Raw genomic sequence first — 27,241 nt, 5'->3', positions numbered from 1 at the left:
TTTTTAATTATTGCGTTTACCCATTCCTAGTAAAACCATTCTCTATAACTGCACTGTTAAATCTGAAATACATACAGTTTCCTAATTTGTCATTACAATCAAGTTTCAATAGCATCCTTTAAACGTCGTGTATTACAAGTGCATAATTTGATTAATATGTAGATAATAGAGAGAACATATAGATAAATTATAATAGATTATAATATATAGATAAAATAATTTTCTATTAGTTCCTTTTCAATAAACTAGTTATAGTTCCCGTACAGATAAGGCTTGAGTGTATCATAAAATGTTTCAAAAAGTTTTGTGTTTATGCTTACTTACTGTAGTGATTCAAACGGATTCTGCAAGAATTCTTGTGATAATTCCAACTCCCGCGATAAGTCATCAATCAGCTTTACGACCGCTATGGACAGAACTATCTTTAAGGGGACACAATGTGACTTTAGCTACGACAAATATAGTAAATGACTCTAGACTAGTGAATCTTAACGAAATTGACATGGGAGATATGTATACAAATCCACTATTATTAAGTCTTTATAAAGAAATGGCATTGGCAAGTAACTTTGAAGTGTTGCATTTAATAAACAAATTATGTGACACTATTCTGGACCTTCAGCTATCAACTCATTTAAAACACCTAATCAGAAATGAAAGTCTTTTTGATGTTGTCATTGCCGAACATATTATAGTTGACCAACTAGCATTTGCTGATCTTTACGGGTGCCCAAAAGTTCTAGTTTCCTCTTTTGATGTAACATCGTTAATACACAGTTACGTGGGGAATCCTAGCAATCCCGTGGCCCATCCAGATTTTAATCTGGCTGTTACAAGTGGCAAATTATCGTTTAAAGAACGAATGTTTAGCTTTATATATGTTCAAATATACTACGCATACAAACTTTTAGTTTCCTATCCAACGCGAACTAGCATTTTAAAGAAACATTTTGGAGATAAAGTACGGTCTTCGGAGGAATTTTATAAAGATATTGACTTACTCTTACTTAACGTTAATCCCATTCTCAACGAACCTAGACCTCTTGGACCTAATGTTATCACATTCGGAGGAGCAATCCATGTTTCAAAATCCAAGCAACTACCAAAAGTAAGTACCTTTTTAATTATTTCTAGCACTACTACACTATTTTGCTTTGGGACGTATAATGCCTATTTTAAAGTTCTTGACGCGTATGTCATTACATCGTTATATCGTGGTTATCATGACTACGACTAAACAATGTTATTTTATTATTGACCCAAAATTTTATTATAGAACGGTTTAGTAATAGTAGTACGAATAATATCATGTGTAGTACCATACAATTAAAAAAAAGACAAAATATGCAAAAAACACCTACAATAGGCAAAAAATTAGGCATTTTGCCTATAATCTGAGCTTTAGTCATCACTATTTTCAAATACAATTTTTTTTAGAACATCCTGTATATGAGTATTGTATTTTATAAAAAATTTTACTACCTTTTTTGGATGAGGTTATATATATATATATATATATATATATATATATATATATATATATATATAATATATATATATATATATATATATATATATATATATATATATATATATGTATATATATATATATATATATATATATATGTATATATATATATATATATATATATATATATATATATATATATATATATATTATGTCTTCTTTTGTAGATATTTAGAGAACCGTAGATTTTATATTTTTGTCGATTTGTTATCAATAATTTTTTGTGTATATACTGATATATAACAAACAAAAATTGTAAAAATTAAAATTAAATTTTATAACCATAAATCAAAATACTCAAAATTAACAAAATATATGCTAGTACAAATTAGCTGAATTTTTAATAACTCATTATGTTATATATAATGAGTTATTATATATTATTTATCATACTAATAAATGTAACCAATATCCATAAATTAATTAATAAATTAAATAAACAAGCAATTTTAAAATGCATCCTACTAAGCAAATAAATGAATTTAGGTTCGCTTCTCTTTACTAAATGTATTATTAGTTAAATTGTATTTGCCAGTAAGATCAGCTAAATAATTTTTTAATATTCATAAATACATACCTTATGAGAATCTGTCATAGATTTTGAAACAAAGAAACATTAAATGCAGCTGTCAAACTATTTAATAAAATAAATAGTATCTACTAGTGCAATAAATTACACTGTTAATAAACAGTGTTATTAATAATTTTCAAACAAAGTATAAGTATAGTGTCCACACTCAGGAAACATTAGATTTAAGTTGCATAAACCATTAGATAAAGGTTTATTGAAGCAAAACAGCATAATTAAAATAAAGAGTGACGTTAATTCTCTTTTAATACCAAAAATGGAGAAAAAAAAGACAAATTAAAATTTAAAAAGTATTATATCTTCTTCTTTAGGTGCCGTCTTCTTAGCGAAGGTTGGCGATGACCTCTGCAAAGTCTTCCCTATTTTGGGCTTTCCTTATTAAACTTTGAAAGTCTAATCCTGTCCAATCTTTGATGTTGCGCAGCCAGGTCATTTGTCGTCTACCCGGGCCGCATCTGCCTTCTATTTTCCCTTCTATAATAAGCTAAAGGAAGTTATACATGTCGTGTCTAGATATGTGTCCAGGATAAGACGTTTTAAGGTCGATTCTCACTACACGTTCCGTTTACTTTCCATATCCGTGGCTTTCCATTTACATAAAATATTATTAAACACAAATCATATAGTATATGCCCACTTTCCGTTCCGTTTACCTACCATTCCCGAAGCCTCGCGTTCAAGATTACCGGCCACGTATTTTTTCTGCGACAAGCTGCGACGTGTCGGGTATGGAATGGATAGTGCGAATATTATTACATCGCGGTTCAGTCTTAGTTGTTAAGATAAATATGAATGACGAAAAATTGATAGAACTTGTCAGGCAAAATAATGCCTTATATGATTTTGCAAATAAAAAATATAGCGATAATTCATTTAAAGACAATATTTGGTCAGCTATTGTCAAGGAACTCGATGCCACAGGTAAGTAAATTTTAAATTATTTGTTTGTTTATGTGTATAATGCAAAATCTTAGCAACTGTGATACTGGATGACTCAGAAAAAGTAATTTTTGTCTACACAACTGAACGTGGAAGTTGTTTCCACTCTAATTTAAAGTTCATTGAGAAAAACCAGACTTATTGTAAGTAAACGCGACGTCTACTGAGAATTGTGCTTAAAATAATGGGAGGTATACGGAACGGGTATGGAAAGTAAACGGAACGTATAGTGAGAATCGACCTTTACGCTTCTTGACAATTTCTGTGAGTTTACGTTCTCTATTCATACGCCTTAAAACTTCTTCATTTCTAGCGCGGTCGGTCCATGGAATTTTCAGCATACGACGAAATACCCACATCTCAAAGCTCTCTAAACGTCGTAACGAGCTGACTGTTAACGTCCAAGTTTCCACACCGTGTAATAGTATACTATATACATAACACTTTATCATGCGATATTGTAGGGACAAATCAAGATTACGGGTAGTGAGTAACTGTCGCATCTTTAAGATGGTGTTTCTTGCCTGTTCTATTCTACATTTAACCTCTTGTTCTTGGTCTAAGGTTTCATGTATCCAACAGCCTAGATACTTAAACTTTTTCATTTGTTCAACTAAATTGTTGTTGACTAGTATGTTTATAACTGGTGTGTGTTTTTTTGAAATTACCATTGATTTGGTTTTTATTACATTCATCTTAAGGCCGTATAGTTCTCCTTATCGCACTACTTTGGTTAACAGAATTTGTAGTTCTTCTTCACTACCAGCAATCAGTACTGTATCATCGGCATACCTGATATTGTTCACGATTTTTCCGTTGACTTTTATTACTTCTTGTGCTTCATCTAGAGCACGTGCAGATGTCCTCCGAGTACAAGTTGAATAATAATGGTGATAGTATACAACCTTGTCTAACTTCTCTTTGAATGTTTATGGTTTCAGTATCACCCAATTCAGTTCTGACAGAGGCATTTTGGTTCCAGTAGAGTTCACGTATTGTATTAATGTCGTTTGGATCCTGATTCTTTTTTTGCAAGCATTCTATTAGCTGATCGTGTTTGACTTTGTCAAAAGCAATCATAATCTATAAAGCACAAGTAGACATCTTTTTGTTGATTCCGACACTTTTACATGAGAACAATGAGACTGAACAAAGCTTCTCGAGTTCCCATACCGTTTCGAAAGCCAGATTGTTCCGAACCCATATCTTCTTCGCATTTTTTGTAAATTCTTTGTAAAGCATATAAAACTGTTTAATTAAAATCCACAAAATAAAACAGAGGAAAGAGTAATACATGAAATAATACATGAAAAAGACTTATTTAATTCAGAAATACTTTAAGTCGATGTAGACCTAATTTTAGAATTAAAATGTACATTAAAGAAAGATGAAGTTAAAACCTGCATATATTATATGATAGACATAGAGTAGTTTAAATAAATATGGGTATCCCAGAGGAAGCAGAATTGTGAATATTATATTTTATTTGCTAAATAGAAAGTAGAATACCATAGAATAAGCGCAATGACTAAAAACAAATTTGAATCAAAACGTTTTGCTGATTGATATAAAGTATTAACGTATGTTTATTTTTAATACATATATAAAATATAATAAACACTTGAGAATAAAGTACTTAGTTATCAAAAAAAATTTAACGAAAAAAAATTAGTCTCGCCCGTGTGTCGCGTTAAAAAATTGGATCACGGAAGTAGCTGCTGATATAAAGTGTAGTGTAATGGTTTTTACGTAAATTAAATTAATAATAATAATGTTCACGCAAATCTTAGTATTAATCTTCATCTTTACGTTAACACAAATAGATGCTGCAAGAATACTTGTTATAATACCAACACCAGCTATCAGTCATCAGTACGGTTTGCGTCCAATATGGAAGGAACTATCTTTGCGAGGCCATCACGTAACACTTGCTACTGCAGAACCAATGAACGATCCTGCCTTACCGAATCTTACCGAAATAAGCCTGAAAAGTTCCTACAAACATCCTCTAATGTTGGACTTGTATAGTCAAATGGCAAACGCTTCGAATATTAAGATATTGGATATCATCCACAAAATCGCAGAAGCCGAATTGGATATCCACTTTTCAACACACTACAGTCATCTCATAAAGAATGAAACTCTCTTTGATGTTGTTATTACTGAATACATTATAGGTGAATTTTTGGCATTGGCTGATCTGTACAATTGTCCCGGCATACTAATATCCTCTTTTGAAGTCACTGCCTTGCTACACAGCTATTTTGGCAACCCTGCAAATCCAACTGCTCATCCCGATATGTTTTTACCATTTCTTGAAGGAAAGTTGAGTTTCAGCGAAAGAATAGTTAGCTTCATCTATAAACAATTGTATTATGTTTATAAAGTTTCCGTGGCTAATCCCAATCGGCTGAAAGTTCTACAGAAGTATTTTGGAGATAGTGTAAGGGATCCTGAAGAGTTCTATACTAAAGCGGATTTATTAATGTTAAATATCAATCCTATACTCAACAACGTCAGACCTCTGGCACCAAATGTTATTACTTTCGGGGGAGGTATTCATATTTCTTCGCCAAAACAGTTACCAAAGGTAAGTTTTCTACTTTATCTCATTTGTGATATTCAATTTCCTCTCTTTTGTCAAAAATCGTCAATTTATTGACCGCCTATTGCATTGCTCATGGTATAACCTATAAATATACGTTTAATTGGGGTATTCCGTTTTTTTCGCTAAATACTATTTTTGAAACTGACACTCTGTTATAAAAAGAAAGATCAGACACAACTCATTTCTATTTCTAATATCTGGTTGAGTAATAAACAAATTCCGATATTTTTTATTTTTTAATTATAGAAAATATATGATTAGATATACATGTGTTTCTAGACAAGCTTATACTATATATACATAGCGGAAACTACATATACTATATTATTTATGAAAATTGGTTGTTGGACATTAAAAGTTATGACTAACTTAAACAAAATATTTTGACAGAATTACCATTTCCGGTTTATCGAAAATGAACAAAAATTTTGGTATTTTAAATAAACACCCTGTATATTATTGCATTTTTAGATTATACGTAAAATTCTAGGCCAAATTTGTAAAGGTACCTACTATAGGTCAAAACTTAAAAAAATATATAAAAAAATTTGAACAACAGTAGGAATCCCAAGATTTCCTACTTGGCGAAACTAAATTCAAAATTTTACCACTGTTCTTTTTAAAACTTGCAAAGCAGGCAGATTAATGAGTTAGTCGACAAGGGAGTCAAAATGCCATTTATTGTGGCAAAAATTCTTAGTGAATTTAGTTTCTGGTACTCGAATACGAGTAAAGAACTAAAACAGAAAGACGGTATTAGATTTAATTTCGATGCAAGGCATCTGCAAGCCACTTATACGTATTTCAACCTCATTAGATCTCATCAGAGCGACATATGCAATTGCTCTAACTTGAATTTTTTTAAAATTTCAAAAAAAAATTTTATCTATAAATTTTTTCTGAATATAAATATTTTTTGAGTATAAAAATAGATTATAGCTTGTAATGCACGGAAATATCGTAGGATAAATAAACGTGGTACGAAGAACAATTTTTTAACTGCGAAATCTTCTTGAATGGTTTGGAATAACATCTGTCGAATTATTCCGTTCGGTAGCTTCGAAAGTGCAAATAGCCATTGCACCGTATTTAGACTATATAGTAAACCAGATCTCATACTCGTTGATAAACTACCTAGATAAATAACACTAATTAATATGGCTATAACTAACAACAATAACCTGCGTGTTAAATAAAACGGTAAGATTACTAAGTACAGAGATCTTGAGATACAGACAAGGAGACATGGAAAATGGACAGTATTCATACTCTACTTCTCATCGACGATACTATCGTGTCATTGTGAAGAAAATCCTAGATAGTTTAAAATAATTTTTGAGAAAAATCTCCATAATACCATAAGAAAATCGGTACCCCTCATAACATCCAGATATTTAAGGAAAGTCTTAGAAGATACTCTAACATGGTATCTGCAATGAGTGATTTTTCAGTTTAGATGAAATGAGATTCGTATTTCTTAACTCTGATAATGTAAAATAACCAACATATTGTATCAGTTTATTTTTATGAGTCGACTCCAAATCCAGGTCACTTCAACATTAAAACTTACTGGTTGAAGTATCAGATAACAATTATAAAAAAAATAAAGTAAACTATTTAATCTTAATTGATAATATTTGATTGATATTTTTTCTGTATGTAATTCATTCTTAAACGTAATATCTTATCGGGGAGATAAAATAGTCACGCAGGTGGTAATGATAAACACGGTAAAGAACACGGTGATTTTGAACTACAATTTGAATAATCTAAGAATGGATACAAAGACACTCTTCTAATTTACAATTTGTCTTGTTCCATTTTTTTCCTTGTTGAATATCGGTAATTGATTGGTACAAGAATGGATAATTTTAAACCTGAAAAATATGCCGAATTCGGGACACTGCGTAAACTAGTAACAGCGTAACTAAATATAAATAAATTTTAATAACTAAAAATCATAAAGAAATTAAGCACTATATCGAGATAAGGATAGAAAAATCAAAACAATTAGAAAATGGGAAAAAGTAACTAGAAACAACTATAGAAAAAGAAGAATATTACCATAAATCAACACAATAATCTAGCAAGCTTTGATAAAGTTCGGCAGGCGATGCAGAAAACTGCCCCTTTTTGTTTTAAATCAGCCCATAATAAATAATCTAAAGGGGTCAACTCAGGGAATCTTGAATGTCAAAATAGTCTGAGTATCTGTGAATCACTTTTCTCGTAAACATCATCATCATCAAGGCCTTTCATTCCTGATGGAATGTTTGCCGATCTTACTTAGAGCTCTTTGATTTACTACTAAAACGTTTCGATAAAGAAAACTACTTATTATTATAAATTAATTTATTTATTTAGTGTTATGTAGTAATAACTGGCAATAATAAATGGTAGATGGCTCAAATAAACATATATTTCAAAAGAACGTTTTACAAAACATGTGCCTTTTACAAAGCTCTCTAATTAATTACATTATAGAGGTTATGTCCTCAAATACATAGTAACTTGACAAATGACACTACCTATTTTCAACTAAACACAGAAATACAAAAATAACAACACGCAATTCTTCTTATTCTTTAAACATAAATATCTTACATTTAGTAGCGTCGAATTACAATTTTCTATCAATTTAAGGATCTACAAGACTTTCTCGATAGTGCCACAGAAGGATGCGTTTACTTCAGTTTAGGATCGAACACCAAAAGTGCGTTTATGGGGGAGAAGAAAATAAAGATCATTATGGAAGCTCTTAGTGAATTACCCTATAAGGTTTTGTGGAAGTTTGAAGATGAAGGTGTCGCTGTACCGAAAAATATCAAACTTGTCTCTTGGGTTCCTCAGCAGGATGTATTAAGTAAGATATTGTTTATTCTTAATTAATTAATTTAAATATTTATTGATTTGATACGGTGGCGTTTTATGTAAAAAATTATGCTCTTTCCCAATAAATGATATAATTAGTAAATACTTTTAGGAGAAAATTTAAATTGGGCCTCATAAGATCTGTTATGAGCATTGCAACCTATAATAAACTATTTCTTTTCGTGCCTTCTCTGATGGATTCCTAGTGATTACAGCAGTTCAGACAGTTCTCTTTTTCCCAAGAAGTTTAGTATATCTAGTGGTAGGAAAATACTCTATATTTATCTTATGTGTTATTAGTCGTTGGAAGTTGTCGACAGCAGTTTAGGAGTATTTATATAGAAGTTTGATCCTCTACCCTACAGAATTTTCATTCTGCCATAGCTACTATATTAGAATATCAACTCTCCTAACTTCTTTAGTTCTTTTTCAATCTACACTGACCTGTAAGTATTCCTATTATATTGCGTCATCATTTTTGTAAACTAAGACAATCTTTAGATAGATAAATAGATTCAATTGTGATGGCTTTTATCCCATTCCACTGCGACCTTTTCAGATCTACTTTAGCCTGATCCTTTTTAAAAGGTCTAATAACTTCGAGATTGAACCTTTTATGTAGCTCTTTGCCGGTGGCTTTTCTTCACATTTCCAGGCTGTCACACTGCTATAAAATATGCTTTGCTGTTTCTTCTTTTAGGTGACAGAATCTGAATAGGTCATCATCTGCCAATCTCATCAGCTTCAACTGCATATTTATGTTACAGTGCCGTACCTACTATGGCTTTGACTGTTTTCCTATCTTTGCTTATTAGGTTTGCCGTAAGCTTTGGCTATTATAAACTGTGTCGCCTGTCTTTGTCTTGGTTACTGCCTCCACCATTCCTACTACCCAGTGAGGCTAGTGGGAATGGTGGAGGCAGTTCTGCGCCGTTCTGACCGGCATTACTGCTTTTAAAACTCCACCTAAAATCAGTAAGCCAAAGACAACTTTTATTTCTGTTCTGTTCGTCAATTTGACGTCATAAGAGTCTGTGTAATATTGGTATTTTCAACCATTATGTTCATCATATGATCGTCAAAAAAAGATTGAAAAGTTTGTGTAGGTGACCTAGAATTTTTCGCACTTACTTTGGGACTAGGCAAATGTGAAATTATATTGTGACTTTGAGTTCGCACTTGCTGATTTGGCACATGTTTATTCCATTTTATGGTACCATATTTTGCTGTATAATAAAGATGCCTATTATTACCTATATTACCTATATACCTATATAGCGACCACCGCAGATACTAGTGTAAGCGGAAATTTCTGGAGTGTCTTCAAAATCTAACTCTTCTTTTGTGTCACTTTCATGGTGTAATGTTTCAGAGATGTCTTCTTCTTCGCCACAAAAGCATTTCTGTTCTAAATCATCCCTGGCTTCTACTTCATCATACAACTTCTACAATCTAGAAATTTCTACTAAATAAGGATCTATTTTTGTAAGGCATAAAACAATTTACTTTTTAAAATAATAAAAATTTGTCTCAACAAAAGTTGAGACAAATTTATAATATACAATAATAGTTTGAGTTATTGTACCATTTTTCGATTCTGTAACTGCAAATGGTTTAATTATAAAAGTTTATAATTATAATTATATAATTAATATAATAAAGTTTATTATCTAGTGTAAGAGATAGATATTGAACCTTTAGTTTCCACTCAAATGTATTATATTTCTAAAAAAATTCAAAAGTTTTATTTATCATTCATGCATTCAATTTGGAAAATGTTTTATAAAACGGATAGTGTTTACGATCTGGAAGCCGAAACGCCAAGTACAATATGTATTTATTTTATAATTTATTCATCATTTTTGGTTTGAACTAGAACAAATTTAAATTAGAAGCTATTTTTAAGGAACATGTTATTTTCTTCCTTTTTTAACTAATTATACTGATTAATTAACTGATTCGGTCTTGGTTCTAATGCATATACCACTATTGAGCTTATACTGGCTTTATAAATTCCTTGTGTAAACATGCCAGTTTCATCATAGTGTTATGGAGGCGTCCTTTCAGTCTTCTTTTTGTACTTGATCTCTCTTTACGTCTTCATAGCTTTAACTTTAGTTTTTTGAGTTGAGATCAACATATAAATTCTTTTGTCATTGTATTGAATCTATGGACTAGTATGTGTAGACTGTCTGCGTAACAGTGTATTTTGATTTCTTTGTTTCTCATTCTGTATCTTCTTTCTTTGTTGACGCTTTATGACTTCACTCATAATAAAATTAAAGAGAAAAAAGTTTATTGCGTCACCTACTGTATTCCGTTGACCATGCCCCTAGTAAGTTGTCCATATATTATGACATATATCTTGCTGTTATAGTAGATATTTTCAACAGTGTTTAGATTTGAGGGAGCCTTTCTACCATATAACATATGAATTACATATTTGAGTCTTATTATGTATTTGCGTGGTCGAGCCATGGAGCTGGGATTTCCACATTGTAAAAATCACGGGCACTTTATGCCCCATGATATGGCATGATAGACGAGCCATACAGTCTGTAGTCGACATACCGAGGTATCAGCGGGACCACAAGGTGTATCAATAGTCATACTCTTATGAAACGCACCTGGCGGATCATAAGGGCCTTCATATTTTACTTATTTTTAACTTGTCTTGAGTGAAATGTTTTTAGTCTGTCTTATTAGCCTCTCTTGGCTAACTCTCGTATCTTCTGGTCCCGAATGGCTATTAGGTTTCTGAGGGCAGATGGGTCACCGTCTGCCCTCTTTTCCTTTTACTACTTACTACACACTTTAGGAAGGTAACGAGAAACCACCGAGACTTCAACTTTTCTAGGAAACAATCATGGAAATGGCTGATAAATACAACGGTAAAGAGTACAAGCGCTCCTTAAATGGAGCAGGGGTGCTAAGAATATTCCGGGAAGAGAATTCAATAATAAAGATAAAAATGAATACAAGAGGATTCACGCAATAATCAGGCAGAAAATAAGAGATGCGAAAACACAAATTCATAGTAAAGAATGTAATGAACGAAAAGAATGTAAAAAATGAAGAAACATCATTTCTAAATTATTTAAAGATGAAAGAGTAGAACACTATACACCGATTGCTATAACAGGTCCATCTATAACAGAAAGTGAGGTTACATGTGTAATACAAACGGCAAAAGAATGGAAAAGCACTTTACTCCGATGAAGTAAGTGCTGAAATACTAAAGTTTTTGGGAGAAAATGGAATTAAAGCACTGTGTAGTCTCTTTAATAGAATTTATGATACTGGGATATTAACAACTGATTGGCTTAAGTCGACACTTGTCACAATGCCCAAGAAACATCGTGCAAAGACATGCAGTGGTTATCAGACAATGTGATGTGTGATGAGGCACGTTTTGAAGATCATACTGCGGACAATACATAGTAGAATATACGGGATATTAGAAGAAAGAATTAGTAATATTCAATTTGGATTTAGGAGTGGTTTGGGTAAGAGAGAAGCCTTGTTCAGTATCCAAGTTCTGATATACCAAAATGATAGAAATATTGAAAACAGCTTAATTGTACGAGACACCCTAAAAGATATGAACTTTTACATCTGAATATTCAGGGAAAGTCTTAATGGTACGGAAAATCGACTACATCATTATTTAGAGCTGCTGTCAATAAAGTCAAGATAGCGAATATGGTAGCCAATATGATATCAAACGATCAATAATGGTCACGGATTTAAAAGAAGAAGATTTCTTAGTACTACTGTTGAATATATAAGACATAGATACTGTGGTCTATTATACTGTGATGATCTCTTGATAATTTGCTTTATGCTAAATACTACATCCATATAAGATCTTCTAGTACAATAACCCTGATGTTCATCTGCTAAGCTTATCCTTGAATTTATTCATTTCTGAAAAAATTTAGTTGAGGTTTTCAATGTAGTATTTAACAAGTTAATACCTCTGTAGCATTCTCACTGATTTTATCGTCTATTCTGACTAGAGATCAAATTATGCTCTATGTTTATTGTCTCTATTTTTATGATTTTCATAAACTATGAAATAAATATAGGTACTAAAGTTTCTTTTTTTATTTTAGGACATCCTAACATTAAAGTATTTGTGACCCAATGTGGAATGCAATCGCTGGAAGAGGCTGTCGTAAACCACGTTCCCATGGTTATGTTGCCAATGTACGGTGATCAGGAAGCAAACGCAAAACGAATGGAACTAAAAGGAATAGCAAAAATCGTACCACATAAACCATTACCCGACAAAGAATTTTTTAAAAGTGCTATAACTGAAGTCATTACTAATCCTAGGTGAGATAACTAATGTATATTTTTATGCATATATTAGTCAAAAATTTCTAAATTAAACAGCACTGTAAAAAGTAACTTAACCCTGAACAATTTTAAAAGGGGTATACAATACAGTGATATACAGTAATTCAACAAAAGCTGATATCGAAAAATGCTTGAAACCGTTTCTAGGATAGTAAGAGGGAACGAAAATGACATGAAAGAAAACTCACCCCCCTCAACCCCCTAGGCCCCACCCACCGCAACTAAAAATGTTGTTTAAATTGCTAACCCCTACTTGTTATAAATCATTGAAAAGACTATAAAAAATTATATTCAATGGTATAAATAATAATTATACAGGGTAAAGCAATAATTGTGAACCTTGGCTTAAATGGAAAATGAGATTTTTGTTAAACTACAAATTTATTAAAAATGTTAATCAAGTAAATGTTCAAAGTGGGTTCCATTGTTTTGTAAACAATAATACAGCCTATTTTCAAATTCTGCACGAACTTTGGCAAATGTTGTTCTAGTAATAGCGCGACATGCTTGCGTAATTCTTTCTCGCAATTCCCCAAGTGCCGCAGGTTGAGTTTAATAAACAACTGACTTTAGGTAACCCCATAGAAAAAAGTCAAGTGGCGGTAAGTCTGGTGACCTTGGTGGCCAGTGAATAGGACCTCTCCTTCCAATCCATTTGTTCGGATAATTAGTATCCAACCAGTGCCTAACTGGAGCTGCACAGTGAGGAGGTGCTCCATCTTGTTAGAAGTGCAGTAAATCTTCATCTAGAGCTAGGTTGCCTTGATCGTCCCTTTGGTTTTCTAATTCATGCACAATTAAAGGTTCGATGGTGTTTTCCAGCATATCGAGATAAATATCGCCACTTAAATTGTCTGGTATGAACAAGGGGCCAATTATAGCATCGCCTAATATTCCTGCCCAAACATCCATTTTTTCACGATATTGAGTGTGACCTATTTTGAATCGATGCGGGTTCGCATCACTCCAGTACTGCCAGTTTTGTTTATTTATATTACCATTCAGCATAAAAGTACATTTGTCAATGAAACGAATACTTTTTAACATTCTTGGTTTAACGTGAATTCTTTCAGTCATGAGTTTATAAAAATCAATTCGTCGGTCTGGATCATCATCGCCTAGTTCTTGAAGAATTTGTGTTTTGTACGGGTGAAACTTATGTAATTTCAACACCTTTCTAACCGACTCATGTGAAAGTTCTGTCATTGCAGATACTTGACGTGTTGATGCAGTAGGCTCTATTTCAAAACTTCCAAAGATCTTAATTTGGGATGCTTCATTTAGTAATCTTGGGGCATCACTTTTTTTACTTTGCACTGATTCCGTTTCTTTAAACTTTTCATTTAAATCGCAGGCGTACACGTGACTTACATTTTTGTTCGGATGCCTTTCATGAAATATTTGAGCTGTTCATAAAAACACTGGTTCTGGGAGGCAAATATGAAAATGATTTCCACGCGTTCAGGTATACTGTAAACCATCTGAACAACAGCTGAATGACAGTACCGATCGTACAAATGATGAAAACTAATGACATTTAAAATTCTCAAATAAACCAAAAATTATTGAATCTGACAGAAGCCAAAAAACAAATGTCTTCAACTTGTTTTGCAAAAACCGCAAATTAAGTTTTTATTTAACAAAAAAAATTCCGACCGGCACTGATCAATAAAAATAATAGTCCGGGAGATAGCAATATAAATACAAAAGTCATAGTAAGCCGGCTGATATTAACACCCTGTAGAATTATTATTTATACCATTGGATAGCATTTTTTACAGTTTTTTCAATGATGTATCACAAGTAGGGGTTTGCAATTTGCAAAACTTTTTTGGTTTTGGTGGGTGGGGCCTAGGGGGTTGATGGGGGTGAGTTCTCTTTCATGTCATTTTAGTCCCCTCTTACTATTCTAGAAACGGTTTTAAGCATTTTTCGATATCAGCTTTTGTTCGTGAGATATAGCCCATTGTAAATTTTAAAATTGACACACTGTTTACGATATTAAATAAACACTCGATGTTCCTGTTTAAAATGAAAATAAACAGTAAATTTAAGCAGTAAAGAAATAGATTTTGAATCTAGACAACTAGAAGAAACATTCATCTAAAGTTTTTAACAAAGCATCTAGAGTTTAGTTGAAAGGCATTCTGAAGATATTTGTAAAAAATTATATATCTTTAATCATCGTCATTATTATTATCCTTGATTCAACAGTTTTTTGTAATGCTTAATCTTTCCCCACATCAATTTTTACAATTTCACATTCTTTGGTTATCTAGTTTACGAGAAATACTTTTAATATAAGTTTTCTTCTACATAGTATTTAAACGTTTGCTTTAGACCGACCTCTCCTTCTTCTTCTATCCAGTCTTCTATATATAAGTATTGGAGGTTTTAACTCATTCATTCCATTGCAATATCATTTTTAATGTCGTTTTTTGTTAGAAACAAAATTCTTCTAATCGTAAAATTTTGATTAGATTCTAATCGAATAAATTCAAATCTAAATTAGAATCGTAGATTCTAATCTACATCTATATCAATTGTCGAGGTACATTCCTGGGATGCCATTATATGCAATCAATTTTAATTTGAAAATACGAACAAAAGTTACACATATTATAAAAGACATAACTGGATGCAGTGGCGGTGTAGCAGTCACAATGGTGTCTAAGAACGATGAAGAGAAGTGTGAGGCGTTCTGAAAAGAGGAGATTTGACGACATAAGAGAAATAGCAGGTCAACAGTACATACGATTCGCGCAGGATAGAAATCAGTTGAAAGAAATGAAAGAGACCTATGTTCAGAAATTATTATAGACTAGCTAAAGAAGATAATGGTATAGACTATCAAATTTAATATAACTACAGATTCAGTTTATATCCAAGATATACAGTTACAATCCTATTGTTAGTTTAATTAAAAATTAATTTCGTCAACTATCCTACAGAATATCATTATCTTATACGAAACCTGATACGAACTTTAAAAGATAATAAATTCTTATTTTGCCTATGGATCAATTACTAAAAAATTTGTTACTCCCAGGTAATATTAACAAGACTCAGATTTGGTTATATTAGGTTAACACATAACCATCTAATCAAAAAAGAACCATCAAACACCATATCAGCAAAACATTTTTCAGTGCTCCTCATATTTCGTAGAATGGTTCAAATATAAAACTCAAAACCCATCGATTCAACACGAAATAATTAATATTTACGGTAGTTTAATTAACTTTTCACGACAGTTTAATTACTTTTCTTTATATAACCTTCTATTTTGCCTTTAACGATCAATTGTAATATTCTATATCAATTTTTTTTCAATGTCCTAGATAATACATTTTACATTCTTCTTCTTCTTAAGGTGCCATGCATTTCTGCGTAGGCGTCCACCGTACATCGTCTTGTCAGGTGAGATGTTAAATGTTCTGGATTAAATAATTCTGTTTTTAGCAGCATTGCGAAGCATTTCATAGCTGTGGATTCCTGTCCATTGTCGAATATTGCGCAGCCATGACATTTTTTTACGTCCGAGACCTCTCCTACCCTCTATTTTCCCTTCGAGTATCAGTTGCTGAAAAGTGTATCGTTCTCCTCGTATAATGTGCCCCAAGTATGCAGTCTTCTTACTTTTTACATAATTAAAAAAAAAAAAAAAAAAATTAAAAAGTTTATTTTTATTTTTATAACATTTTACATTGTTTAACGACGTTTCACAATTCTTTACCTTTATTGGCCCTCCTTAGTACTTCCTCATTCATTTTTCTCGCTGTTTAAGGTATCTTCAGCATCCGTCCGTGAATCCACATTTCGAATGCTTCCATTTTGTTGATATCTGTTATGCTTGATACTTCTAGTCTTCACATTTCTGATTCATACAAAAGTACAGACCAATTATAGCACTTAACCATTCATTGTCTTTGTCTTGTATTATCACTAACAACCTAAATGATTAATGCAATTACTTAAATAAAAAAATATTTTTTTAACTACGTTTTGATTGTCTTGAAAGAATTTTTGTTCTGTTTTAGCTACAAGCAAAACATCATCAAAATTGCAGAATTACTACTTGACACACCAATGACAGGAGTTGAAAAAGCTGTGTGGTGGATTGAATATGTTATTAGACATAAAGGAGCAAAGCATTTAAGAGTTACCGATGTGGATGTACCCTTTTATCAATACTACTGTTTGGACGTTATAGCTACACTTCTTTTGATTGTGTACGTTTTCGTTAAAATTATTTGTTATGCATTCAAAGCACTTAAAAAGCTTGTATATTGTAATAAAAATGTTGACAAAAATAATAACAAAAGAATAAAAAAGAACAACTGAAAAAGATCATAATGTAAATCCGTATTTTTAATTTATATTAATTAAAAAATGTGTATTGTTTATTACCTTGTCATGTTTAATATATTTATTTTTGTATACTTTGCTTTTTTTAATATTTGAATTTTATCAAATATTGTTTCTATTGTAACAAAAATAAATATAACCTTACTTATATTTCTTATTATAATGTGCTGTAAATTTTTATATGTCTTATAATAAAGGTCTCGTATTTTATTTAATGAACTTAAATTTAATGAATTATTTTTGACAGTAGGCAATACTATCCCGGATCTACGTAAAGTAAACCTAACTAAGTACCATTATGGTGTAAATATTTTATAATTAAAGAATAGTACTTGAACAAAAAAAAATTCAACCGTTCTGTCTATCTGATGAATCAAGATTATTCATCATCTTTGAACGTACGCCACCCCTCTTCATTCATCGTTTTTTATTAAATCTTTTTTCACTTGCGATTACAATATTATGAAAATCCTAAAATGAAGAAAATACAAGGAGAAATAAGACTGTAAAGTACATATTGATACATCTTTTCATTGGGCTGTATTGACATTTAAAACAACCCACACATTAGCCATCAAAGAACTGTATTTATAAAATACTGATATGTAACTTTGACATATCTTAGATATGCTACATGGGATAATGATCACATAGTACAATGAAAAGAAGTATCAATAGTCATGTTACCAATACCAATGTAAAAAAAAGTCATTAATATAGAAATGAACATACTATCACTAATGAGTTAAGAGCTAGTCAGATCATCATCTTTAATGAATTAGAACTAACGGAAAAATCAGAATTTTATATTTTATATTTGGTATAACATCCTAAAATTTTTTTTGCAGAGTATTTAATTAATTGAATCAGTTATAAATTTATTTTATACTAGAAACGCCAAATATAATAACTGAGGAAAAGACCGAAATCTCCCAAAACGATGTGAAAGAAGGAATAACCAAATTAAAAAAACAGAAAGTCACCAGGAGAAGATCAAATACCAAATGAACTCTTAAAATATGAAGGTGGTCATCTTGTACAACAACTGCAACTTCTTATTAATAAAATAATCACCACGAACAGAATAGCAGATGAATGGAGGAGAGCGATCATTGTGATGTTCCTCAAAAAAGGAGATAAGAAAGACCTCAATAATTATCGAGCAATAAATCTATTAAATACAACACTCAAATTGACAACAAGAATAATAGCGACAAAAATAAACGAACGAATATCTCTGCAAGAGGAACAGCAAGGATTTCGGACAGGAAGATCATGCACGGATGCAGTTTTTGTAATAAAACAAATAAAAGAAAAGTTTTTTTTTTAAGAAAAGTCGCTGGAATACAACAAACCAGCATATATGTGTCTGATAGATTTGAAGAAAGCGTTTGATAGAGTGAGAATTCGGGACGCGATACATTTATTATATGAAAAGGAAATATCACTGGATTTAGTAAAAACCATTGAGAATATATATAAAGATAACATAGCTATGGTAAGATGTAAAGGAAAACTATCGCAACCTATCAAATATGAAACTGGCATTAGACAAGGAGATTCGCTGAGCCCATTAATATTTAATCTGATAATGGATGAAATCATAAAGAAAGTTAAAAAAAGAAGAGGATATATAAGGAAAGAAAAGGAAATAAGGATAATATGCTACGCTGACGACGCCATAATAACAGCCGAAAATGAAGATTAATTAAAGAATTCGAAGATACGGCGCTCATATACAACATGGAGATCTCAACAGAGAAAACTAAAGCGATAGTAATATCAGCGGAACCGAGAAGATGTAAACTAGTCGTAAATAACAAAATAATAGAACAAGTGATGGAAACTGAATACTTGGGAAAAATCTGTCAAGCTACGGAAAAGTGGAAGAAGAAGTACAAAAACAAGTGAACATGGCAAACAGAGCAGCAGGATGTCTCAACAACACAATCTGGAGAAACAAATACCTCACAACGGAAACGAAAACCAGGATATATAAATCAACAATAAGACCGATAATGACGTAGACAGCGGAAACAAGAACAGGTACGGCGAAAACACAAAGACTACTAGAAACAACAGAAATGAAAGTCTTACTAAAAATAACAAACCAAACTCTAAGAGACAGAGTAAGAAGTGAGGAAATACGAGCGAGATGTGGTATAGAGGAAATAAACGCGTGGACCAAAAGAAGAAAAGTGGAATGAAATCAACACATCGAAAGAATGACAGAAAATAGAATAGTACGAATAGCAAGAGACAAATCGCCAAATGGAAGAAGATCATTGGGACGACCGAGGAAAAGATGGTCAGACAACGTCGGTTGAGGCTAAAAACCGAAGTGAAACAGGCATTTTGCCTATTTATGAAGTAGGAAAAAGAAGAAGATAAATTTATTTTCCAGGAATGTGTTTGGAACAGATCACATAATCGACGTATATGGGCGTATATTGTAAGATGACAACTTTGTGTAAAATTTTATAAGCCATTTATATATAACAGAAACAAACCTGTCATAATATCAATCCCTGAGGAACATCCAAATCAACTCTTAGGTCCATAGTCCCAACCGGTGTCCACTAGTAAGTCAATTATGACTTACCTGTCAATAGTAACATATCGTTTTTTATCAAACGATAGTACTGTAAATTTGCTAGATATGAGAACTTAAAGAAGATCGGCGCGAAACCGGCAAGGTTGGAGGCACAGTTTGGAGGAGGCCGAAGCTCGATTTCATCTGTAGTTCCATTGGAGAGACAAAGCTGTTAAGAAGTTATTTTCTAAGGCTAAAACTGTCTATACACAAGAACAAATCAAAGTTGTTCATTTTTTAACTTGTGATAATTTTAATTTTTGTTACATTGATTAAACTGGTCATTACTGTAAGGGTTATTTGACTTTTTTAAAAGTACCCTTAAATCACTAAGTACATTTTTATGGTGTCAAAATTTTATACAGGGAAAAAAATTTGTCTGAAATTGGAAAAACGAAAGTAGAATGCTCAATTACAAAAGCGTTGGAAAACATAGTCCTGCAGTTGCCTGCAGTTGCAATTCCATATCACATATTGGATTGAGACCCGCCGGAAAGAAGACTAAGAGGAAGACCTGCTATAATATGAAAAACGTACATAGGAAATGCTATGATAGATAGAAACCTCAGAGAAAGTGACCGAGAATATAATGTTGTGGAGAAAACAGCGAAATAATAAAGGGAAAAGGCCGAAGAAGAAGAAAAAAAATCACAAAACATTAAACTGAATAAAATTTAAAGTAAAGTTTTTGTGCTTGTTTTATACAATGTTTTTTGTTTGTTTTAATTACATTGTATTTACTAATAAAATAATTGCAATCTTATTTTAGCATATTCTAAAGAAGCAAATAAATTTGGCGAAAGCTTGATAACAACAAAGAGTTTCACTTTTCTTGACCTATTAATGACTGCAACCTCAAGATGAAACTTTAGTTTATATATATATATATATATATATATATATATATATATATATATATATATATATATTGTGTTTCATTTTATCAATCAAAGATAGAATAAAAATTTTATTTTGTTATAGATAAATTTGCAACGCCCTGTACATCGATTTGTAAATATTTGTTATAAGTTAGTTTTAAGCAGTGGGTTTATCCAGAATGAGTTTTACCCTGAAGGACTGAAAAACATTAGTAAATACTTAAATGTCAATAAACATGTGTTTCCCGGTGTTTGTAGATATTATATTTTAAAAGCCTTTGGTTTTGTTTCGCGGGAAAGGCCAAAGCCACCAGGTAGTTATTGTATTTAAAAAGTATAAGATAAAACCATTATCATTTTCAAAGAAAGTTGTTTAGAAGCGATGCTTGGGTTTTTCTGATGTAAAATAAGAAGAGGGATATAGGAATTTTCTGATTGGTTAGCGAGTTTGGAATGGGGATGAAAGAGAGTGATTGTTTTGAAAGTTTGCAGTAGAAAAGATTATTATATAATGGTGATCCGAAAAGAAGCAGTAGAAGTTTTGTGTAGTCAGTTAAGAAGCAAGTGCCAGTGGTGTTAATTGTTAGAAGTGGGTGGCTGAAAGGTGGAACGAGAGATAGGTCAATGTTGAGAAGTCGAATACCTCCTTGATTCTATAAAGTCCAAGTGAGTAAGTCACAAGACCTATAACTATTAAAAATATTTGTGACACCAAGTAAAAAAAGTACTTGGGTCTCAGGAGATTCTTAGTATATAAAAGAGAGGAGAGAATTTTGGAGTTTGTTGAAGGAGTACTGGTAAAAGAGGCCTGCTCGTGTTTTGAAGAAAGAGTTGCTGATATGCTGATAGGTCGATACTTAGAACGGATAAGGCTTTGATTGGTAGCCTAACATAATCAACAAGGGGGAGCTGTTTTGGTCAAAAGGAAACATCGTTGTGTGTGAATTAAAAGGTCAGTCAATAATTTTTGAGATAGATTTTTTTTATATGTTTCAAATAAAAGACTTTATACATCAGAAGATCAAAAATTATCGCTATTTTAAAATACCATAAATTTTGTAAAAGTTTTTTTTGTAAGAAAAATTAATTAAAGTTTTCTGATTCACATTGCAAATATCATAGAGTTTTTTTAACGTCAAAGGATAATTACTAATATTGCTTAATACATTTAAAATGTTTCCTTTTTTTTGTACAAAAACATATGAACAAAGATTCCAATATTTCAAAATTTTCATAGGAAGTGTAATTATTTTACGAATATCCAAATTTCTTGTTTATGTTGTTAGAAAAAACAAACCGATAAATATTTGGTAAATTAAAATTATTTTATGTGGTACAAAATTTCATTGGGACAGTTAATCCTATGGAATTTATTTGATAAAGTTTCATATTATTTCTTTTGATAATAAAAGATATAGGTATTTGTTTATTTATGTTATTTCTATTTATTTCCTTTTCCTATTTTATCCCGATAAGGAACAACTAAGACATACTGGAAGTCACGAGAAAAGATAAGTATAACCTAAGCTGATTTATTTTTTTTTTGTATAATAAAATGGCACACCGAGATTATTTTGATTATTTTTTTTTATGTATGATTTACGACACTTAGATAATTAATTAAAGTAATTAATTAAATAAAAAGTTAATATAAAAGTAAGAGAAAGCAGATCCTAATATATATATATATATATATATATATATATATATATATATATATATATATATATATATATATATATATATTATATAGAAAGAGAGAGAGAGAAACAAAAAATTGTTGATTAAAAACACACTCGGTTAGAATATAAATGCCCCTTTTTGAATTCCCATTTCACTTCCCTATGTGACTTAATCATTTTATACAGACCATGTTTGCCGAATATGCACCTCTAAAAAACGTCTAAAATTAAAACTTTGAAACATCTGAATAAATTGCGGATCGAGACAGCTTAAGTTTAATTTGATTTTTATAGCACCCGAGAGAGTCTCAAGAGCATACGGGCGAAAGTAAAGGAATATATTTTCACATTATTACCTTATAAACAGATACTATCCGGAAAATTACTTTCGCCCCCACACTCTCTCACACTCATACACACAATCCTGTTTATATATTTGGGTGATTATAAATTCACCATTATACTGGGGGTCCCGGAATTAGATGGGGAAACAACTATAACTTCTGGGGAGTGAATTAACACTTAGAATGATATAAGAGCTACAAATGGGTATAATCTTTGCAGGAATAGTTGCCGCTCTTTCGTCGCCGCGGGGGGTAACTGCATTTGATGCTGTACGGAATAAAAGCTCATAGACCAGTCAATGGGGTACACGATAAAATATCAATATTAGTGCAAATAAGTGAAGTTTAAATACTAAAAAATTTGAGTAAGTGTTATATAATAGAGTCAGTTTCCCTATAAGTAGCAGGAGAAAATATTAACGTATTTTTAAATAAATTTAAAGCCGGACTATTATTACTAATCTCCCACTAAAAATATGGCGTACAAACCCTTTAAATGTAGTTTGATTAACTTTGAGTTACATCTTTGTTGTCATAATATGATGTTTCTTTAGATGGATTCAGGTTCTCTGAATCACTGTAAATTGATTCCGATTCTGAACTGATTCAGATTTACAATTGTATCAGTTGTAAATCTTTTACTCTCTGATAGTAGTATGGATGTAGAAGTTGTTCCCTTAATATTCTATGAACAACGTTTTTTGACATTCCAATATACCTAAATTTCCCACATAAATTTGAGCAGCTAAATTACTGTTACACTGCGCTTCTCCATAAATAATCAACATATCATGGTACTCACGAATCGAAATCATTTTCGCGAACACTAAACACAACTTTTCCAAAATATCTGTTTACTAAAGTTGTGACTTTGTACGTTTAGATTTTCGTACCGCAAGTACTTGACAGATTTTTTTGCATACCAAAATGTATTTTCGTTTTTTTGGTAAAACGGTTGAATTTAGAAAAAAATGTTTTTTGGCTCTTAATGGTGCTTTCTACCTATACCTTTAAGAAACTTACTATTACTAATACTATTACCGATTACCGACTAAAACCGATGTCTATTCGAATTTAGTCTATTTGGTCCCGTATTTTGATTCCATCTTGAGGTGACTTCCACGTATATAAGCGTCTTTCTGTAAGTTGGAACCAGATGTTTGTTAGAATAAGACCAGCTTCTTGTCAGAATTTGACCAACCTTTCACTCCTTTCATTTCTTTCTTGTAAACCAAAGATGTAGCCTTTTTCTGAACTTACTTTGAAATCGCCAATATTGTTATTTTATATTTCTTTGTAAATGGGCTTTTATTTCGTACTCGTACTCTTTTATTTCTCTTGTATATGGGCTAATGGGTCTTAATGAAGTCCTTATTTCTATGTACAGTACGACAAGCAAGAAGTAAGTGGCTTGTTGTGCGGTGGCCCAATTTTAAATCATAACATAATTAATTTCTTCTCTCACTCCGTTAAGCGGAAGTGATCGAGCTCCTAACGTTAAATTCACTATATTGTTGCTAAGTATTTAAATATTCTTTGAAGTGGAATGGGTATATTTTGAAAATAAATTGGAAATTTCACCGAAAAATAAATGTTTAGGATCCAAAGCACAAGAAATTATTTTTAAGGCGGTCAAGGTTAATACAGAAGAGGCTAATTCAGATAGACTTTTGGTAGATCTGAAAAATATACAAGAGCTTGTGACTAATTTATCGGGTAATTAATTTAATATTAAATTAAACATAATGCAATATTGTTCTGAAGCTATTTTCTTGTGGCATTTTAAATTAATTACTATTTAACTGGGAATAAGCCACAATTAAAGGTTAAAATACGTTTATTGACGTTTCAATTTCCACTTCGGAAATCGTTCTCAAAAAATTAAGAGAACGATTTCCGAAGTGGAAATTGAAACGTCAATAAACGTATTTTAACCTTTAATTGTGGCTTATTCCCAGTTAAATAGTAATTAATAATGCAATATTATTAAGCATACCTAATTAAACATTAATAAATACATTGTTGAATTTATAGTTTTCTTTATTGCATATTATTTTTACTTGTTAGAAGCAAGAAATGCTACTTATATTTTAAATATAAAATATTATTCCAACTTCAGTCAATCAAATGTTAGGTACATATTATTTAAAGACGTAAGCTTAAAATCATTTCAAGGAATAATTAAGGAAGGTCGAGAAATATAAAATGGTAGCTCAATATGTGCTATACTCTGTATAAAATGGAAAACTAAAAATGGATCAATTTGACGGAGGCTTTTTATGTCGGTTTATAACAAATTGTGATCTTCATTACACATCGAAAATTGTGTCCACAATTTTCGATGCGTAATGAAGCTAAAGATCATCAGACAGCATCATAGCATAAATGAGCGTTCAATACGTGCCTATATAACTACATTACTTGAACAGGCATGTAAGTATTTTTTATATATTCCGTCAAGCCATGCATATGTAATATTGGTAATATTTATAGCAGACCTGATAGAACCCTATTAGTTACAATTTGTAATTTTTTAGCATTTTAAGTTAACATTTTCGGAGACCTGAAGGTGAACAGCAAATTGTAGTGTTGGAAATCGGTCGTACTAGGTGTAATAACAGATGGTGAGTAACTCTAACATAGGTTAAACAGGAGAATAGGACTAATATGGGCAGCTTACGGAAAACTGGGGGAAGTCTTTAGATCAGATAGTCCCATGTGCTTGAAAAGAATGGTCTTTGATCAATGTGTACTTCCAGTTCTAACGTATGGAGCAGAAACATTGACCCTTACCAAAAAGTCATCAATAAGATACAAGTGGCACAGAGAGCAATGGAGAGGACATGCTGTCAGAGTCAGAGATGAAAGATGGACCAAGACAATTTTCGAATGAAGACCTAGACACGATTCTTATCGTAATAGAGGACGTCCTCCAACAAGGTGGTCAGACGATATCAAATGCATCTAGCACAACTGGATTCAGGGTTCTCAAGATCGGATGCAATGGAATTATTAACGAGAGGCCTATATTCAGCAGTGGACTCAAAACGGCTGATGACGATGAACTCTAACATTTATTTATACAACCCTGTTGAAATGGACTCACATGTGAAATCCATTCATCATTTAATGACATACAAGTTTGTCGAAGAAACTCTTAAAAAAGAGATTCATATAGATTCATATTCAGTATAGATATAGATAGATAATCTTAATGTAAATTCATAAAAACGCAGGTTAAAACTAGAATATCTCCGAAAAATTAAACAATTTCGTAGGGAAAACCGAACGATTGTTTTTATAGGTGAGACGTACTTGTATAAAATTTTTCATATAAAAACGCGTGCACGTCACAATTTATATGAAGTGACGTCACTTATATTTAAAATTTCCAGAACGTCAACCTGGGAGTTCAAATTTTCCTAACACAGCTAATAATACGAAACCCATACGGAACTGCTCGATCTTTCATAGGCGTCAACATGGTATAATAATCAGAAAAATGTAATTATCATTATATTGGGAATTTTAGAATTATATTGATTAAATAACCAAAAACATTTGTTATTATTAATAATATAAATTTTATGAAATAACTTTTCATTAAATTTTTTTTAAAATATATTAGACAATTGTACGCAATTGATACGCGAATACTTCAAATTTTTTGACAGTTCAGCGTGTGGCAAAATTGTTTAAAGTGTTGCCGCTTTTCGGCAACGCTGTGGGGTTCTGACGTCGTAAATCTTGAATGACGCGCAAGCATTTTTATATGAAAAATACTATATTCGGATTGTTTTAAGAAATACAATGGGAGTGATGTGAACAGTTGTAGCAGTCTGAAGAAGTAAGTTTCAAAATTAGAAAGGTTAATTATTGTTGCTGCTGATGAGTAGTGAGAATAAATTCGTTAAGGAATCATATTTGAGGTGAAAATGCAATGAGTATAATGACGATATGAACTTTATTTTCAAACAGCGTTATAATATTAGACACTGCACCATATACAAAAAAGAGGACAAACACCAAACTTCTACATTAAAAAAAAAGATATGCATCTATGGCTTTAGAAAATAAATAGACCGTAAAATATTAAAATACTTAGTCCAGAGTTATATAGGTTAATTAAAGTATATTACATAAAATATAAAATAATACATAAAATATCAGTACATAAAATATGGAAATGTGGGTTCACAGACGAATGCTAAAGATACCTTGGACAGGAAGGAAAACTAATGCAGAAGTACTAAGGAGCGTCAATAAAGATAGAGAACTGCTAAAGACCGTTAAACATTGAAAAATGTCTTATCTGGGACATATAGTACGGGGAAGTCGATATAAAATATTGCAAATGATTCTTAAAGGTAAAATAGAGGGCCGTAAAGGTGTAGGAAGAAAACAACAAGTTTCTTGGTTAAAAAACATTTGTGAATGGACACAGAGAACAAATGCAGGACAATTATTCCATATTGCAGA

The 27,241-nt window shown here is 31.5% G+C and overlaps 1 protein-coding gene and 1 long non-coding RNA gene across 3 annotated transcripts in view; one reads left to right on the top strand and one right to left on the bottom strand.

The window, feature by feature from the left end:
* The window catches only part of LOC140445296 (uncharacterized), a 381,672-nt gene that overhangs the window by 328,209 nt on the left and 26,222 nt on the right, over window positions 1-27,241 (bottom strand). The window lies entirely within an intron of this gene.
* On the top strand, window positions 240-17,440 carry LOC140445907 (UDP-glycosyltransferase UGT5-like). 2 transcript variants are annotated; one of them, XM_072538335.1, is made up of 4 exons: window positions 240-1,108; window positions 8,308-8,527; window positions 12,651-12,873; window positions 16,938-17,440. In XM_072538335.1, exons 1-4 carry the CDS (start codon window positions 290-292, stop codon window positions 17,239-17,241), a joined length of 1,566 nt encoding a protein of 521 aa, XP_072394436.1. In that variant the 5' UTR covers window positions 240-289; the 3' UTR covers window positions 17,242-17,440. The 2 variants fall into 2 exon arrangements, with proteins under 2 accessions (XP_072394436.1, XP_072394434.1); XM_072538333.1 differs by lacking the exon at window positions 240-1,108 and adding an exon at window positions 4,714-5,646 and having other exon boundaries at window positions 16,938-17,427.

The sequence above is a fragment of the Diabrotica undecimpunctata genome, chromosome 7 (genome assembly GCF_040954645.1).
Source record: "Diabrotica undecimpunctata isolate CICGRU chromosome 7, icDiaUnde3, whole genome shotgun sequence".
In the NCBI taxonomy this organism is placed as follows: domain Eukaryota; kingdom Metazoa; phylum Arthropoda; class Insecta; order Coleoptera; family Chrysomelidae; genus Diabrotica; species Diabrotica undecimpunctata.
The sequence above is the reverse complement of the archived record's forward strand: the minus strand, read 5'-3'. Positions and strand labels throughout refer to the sequence as shown.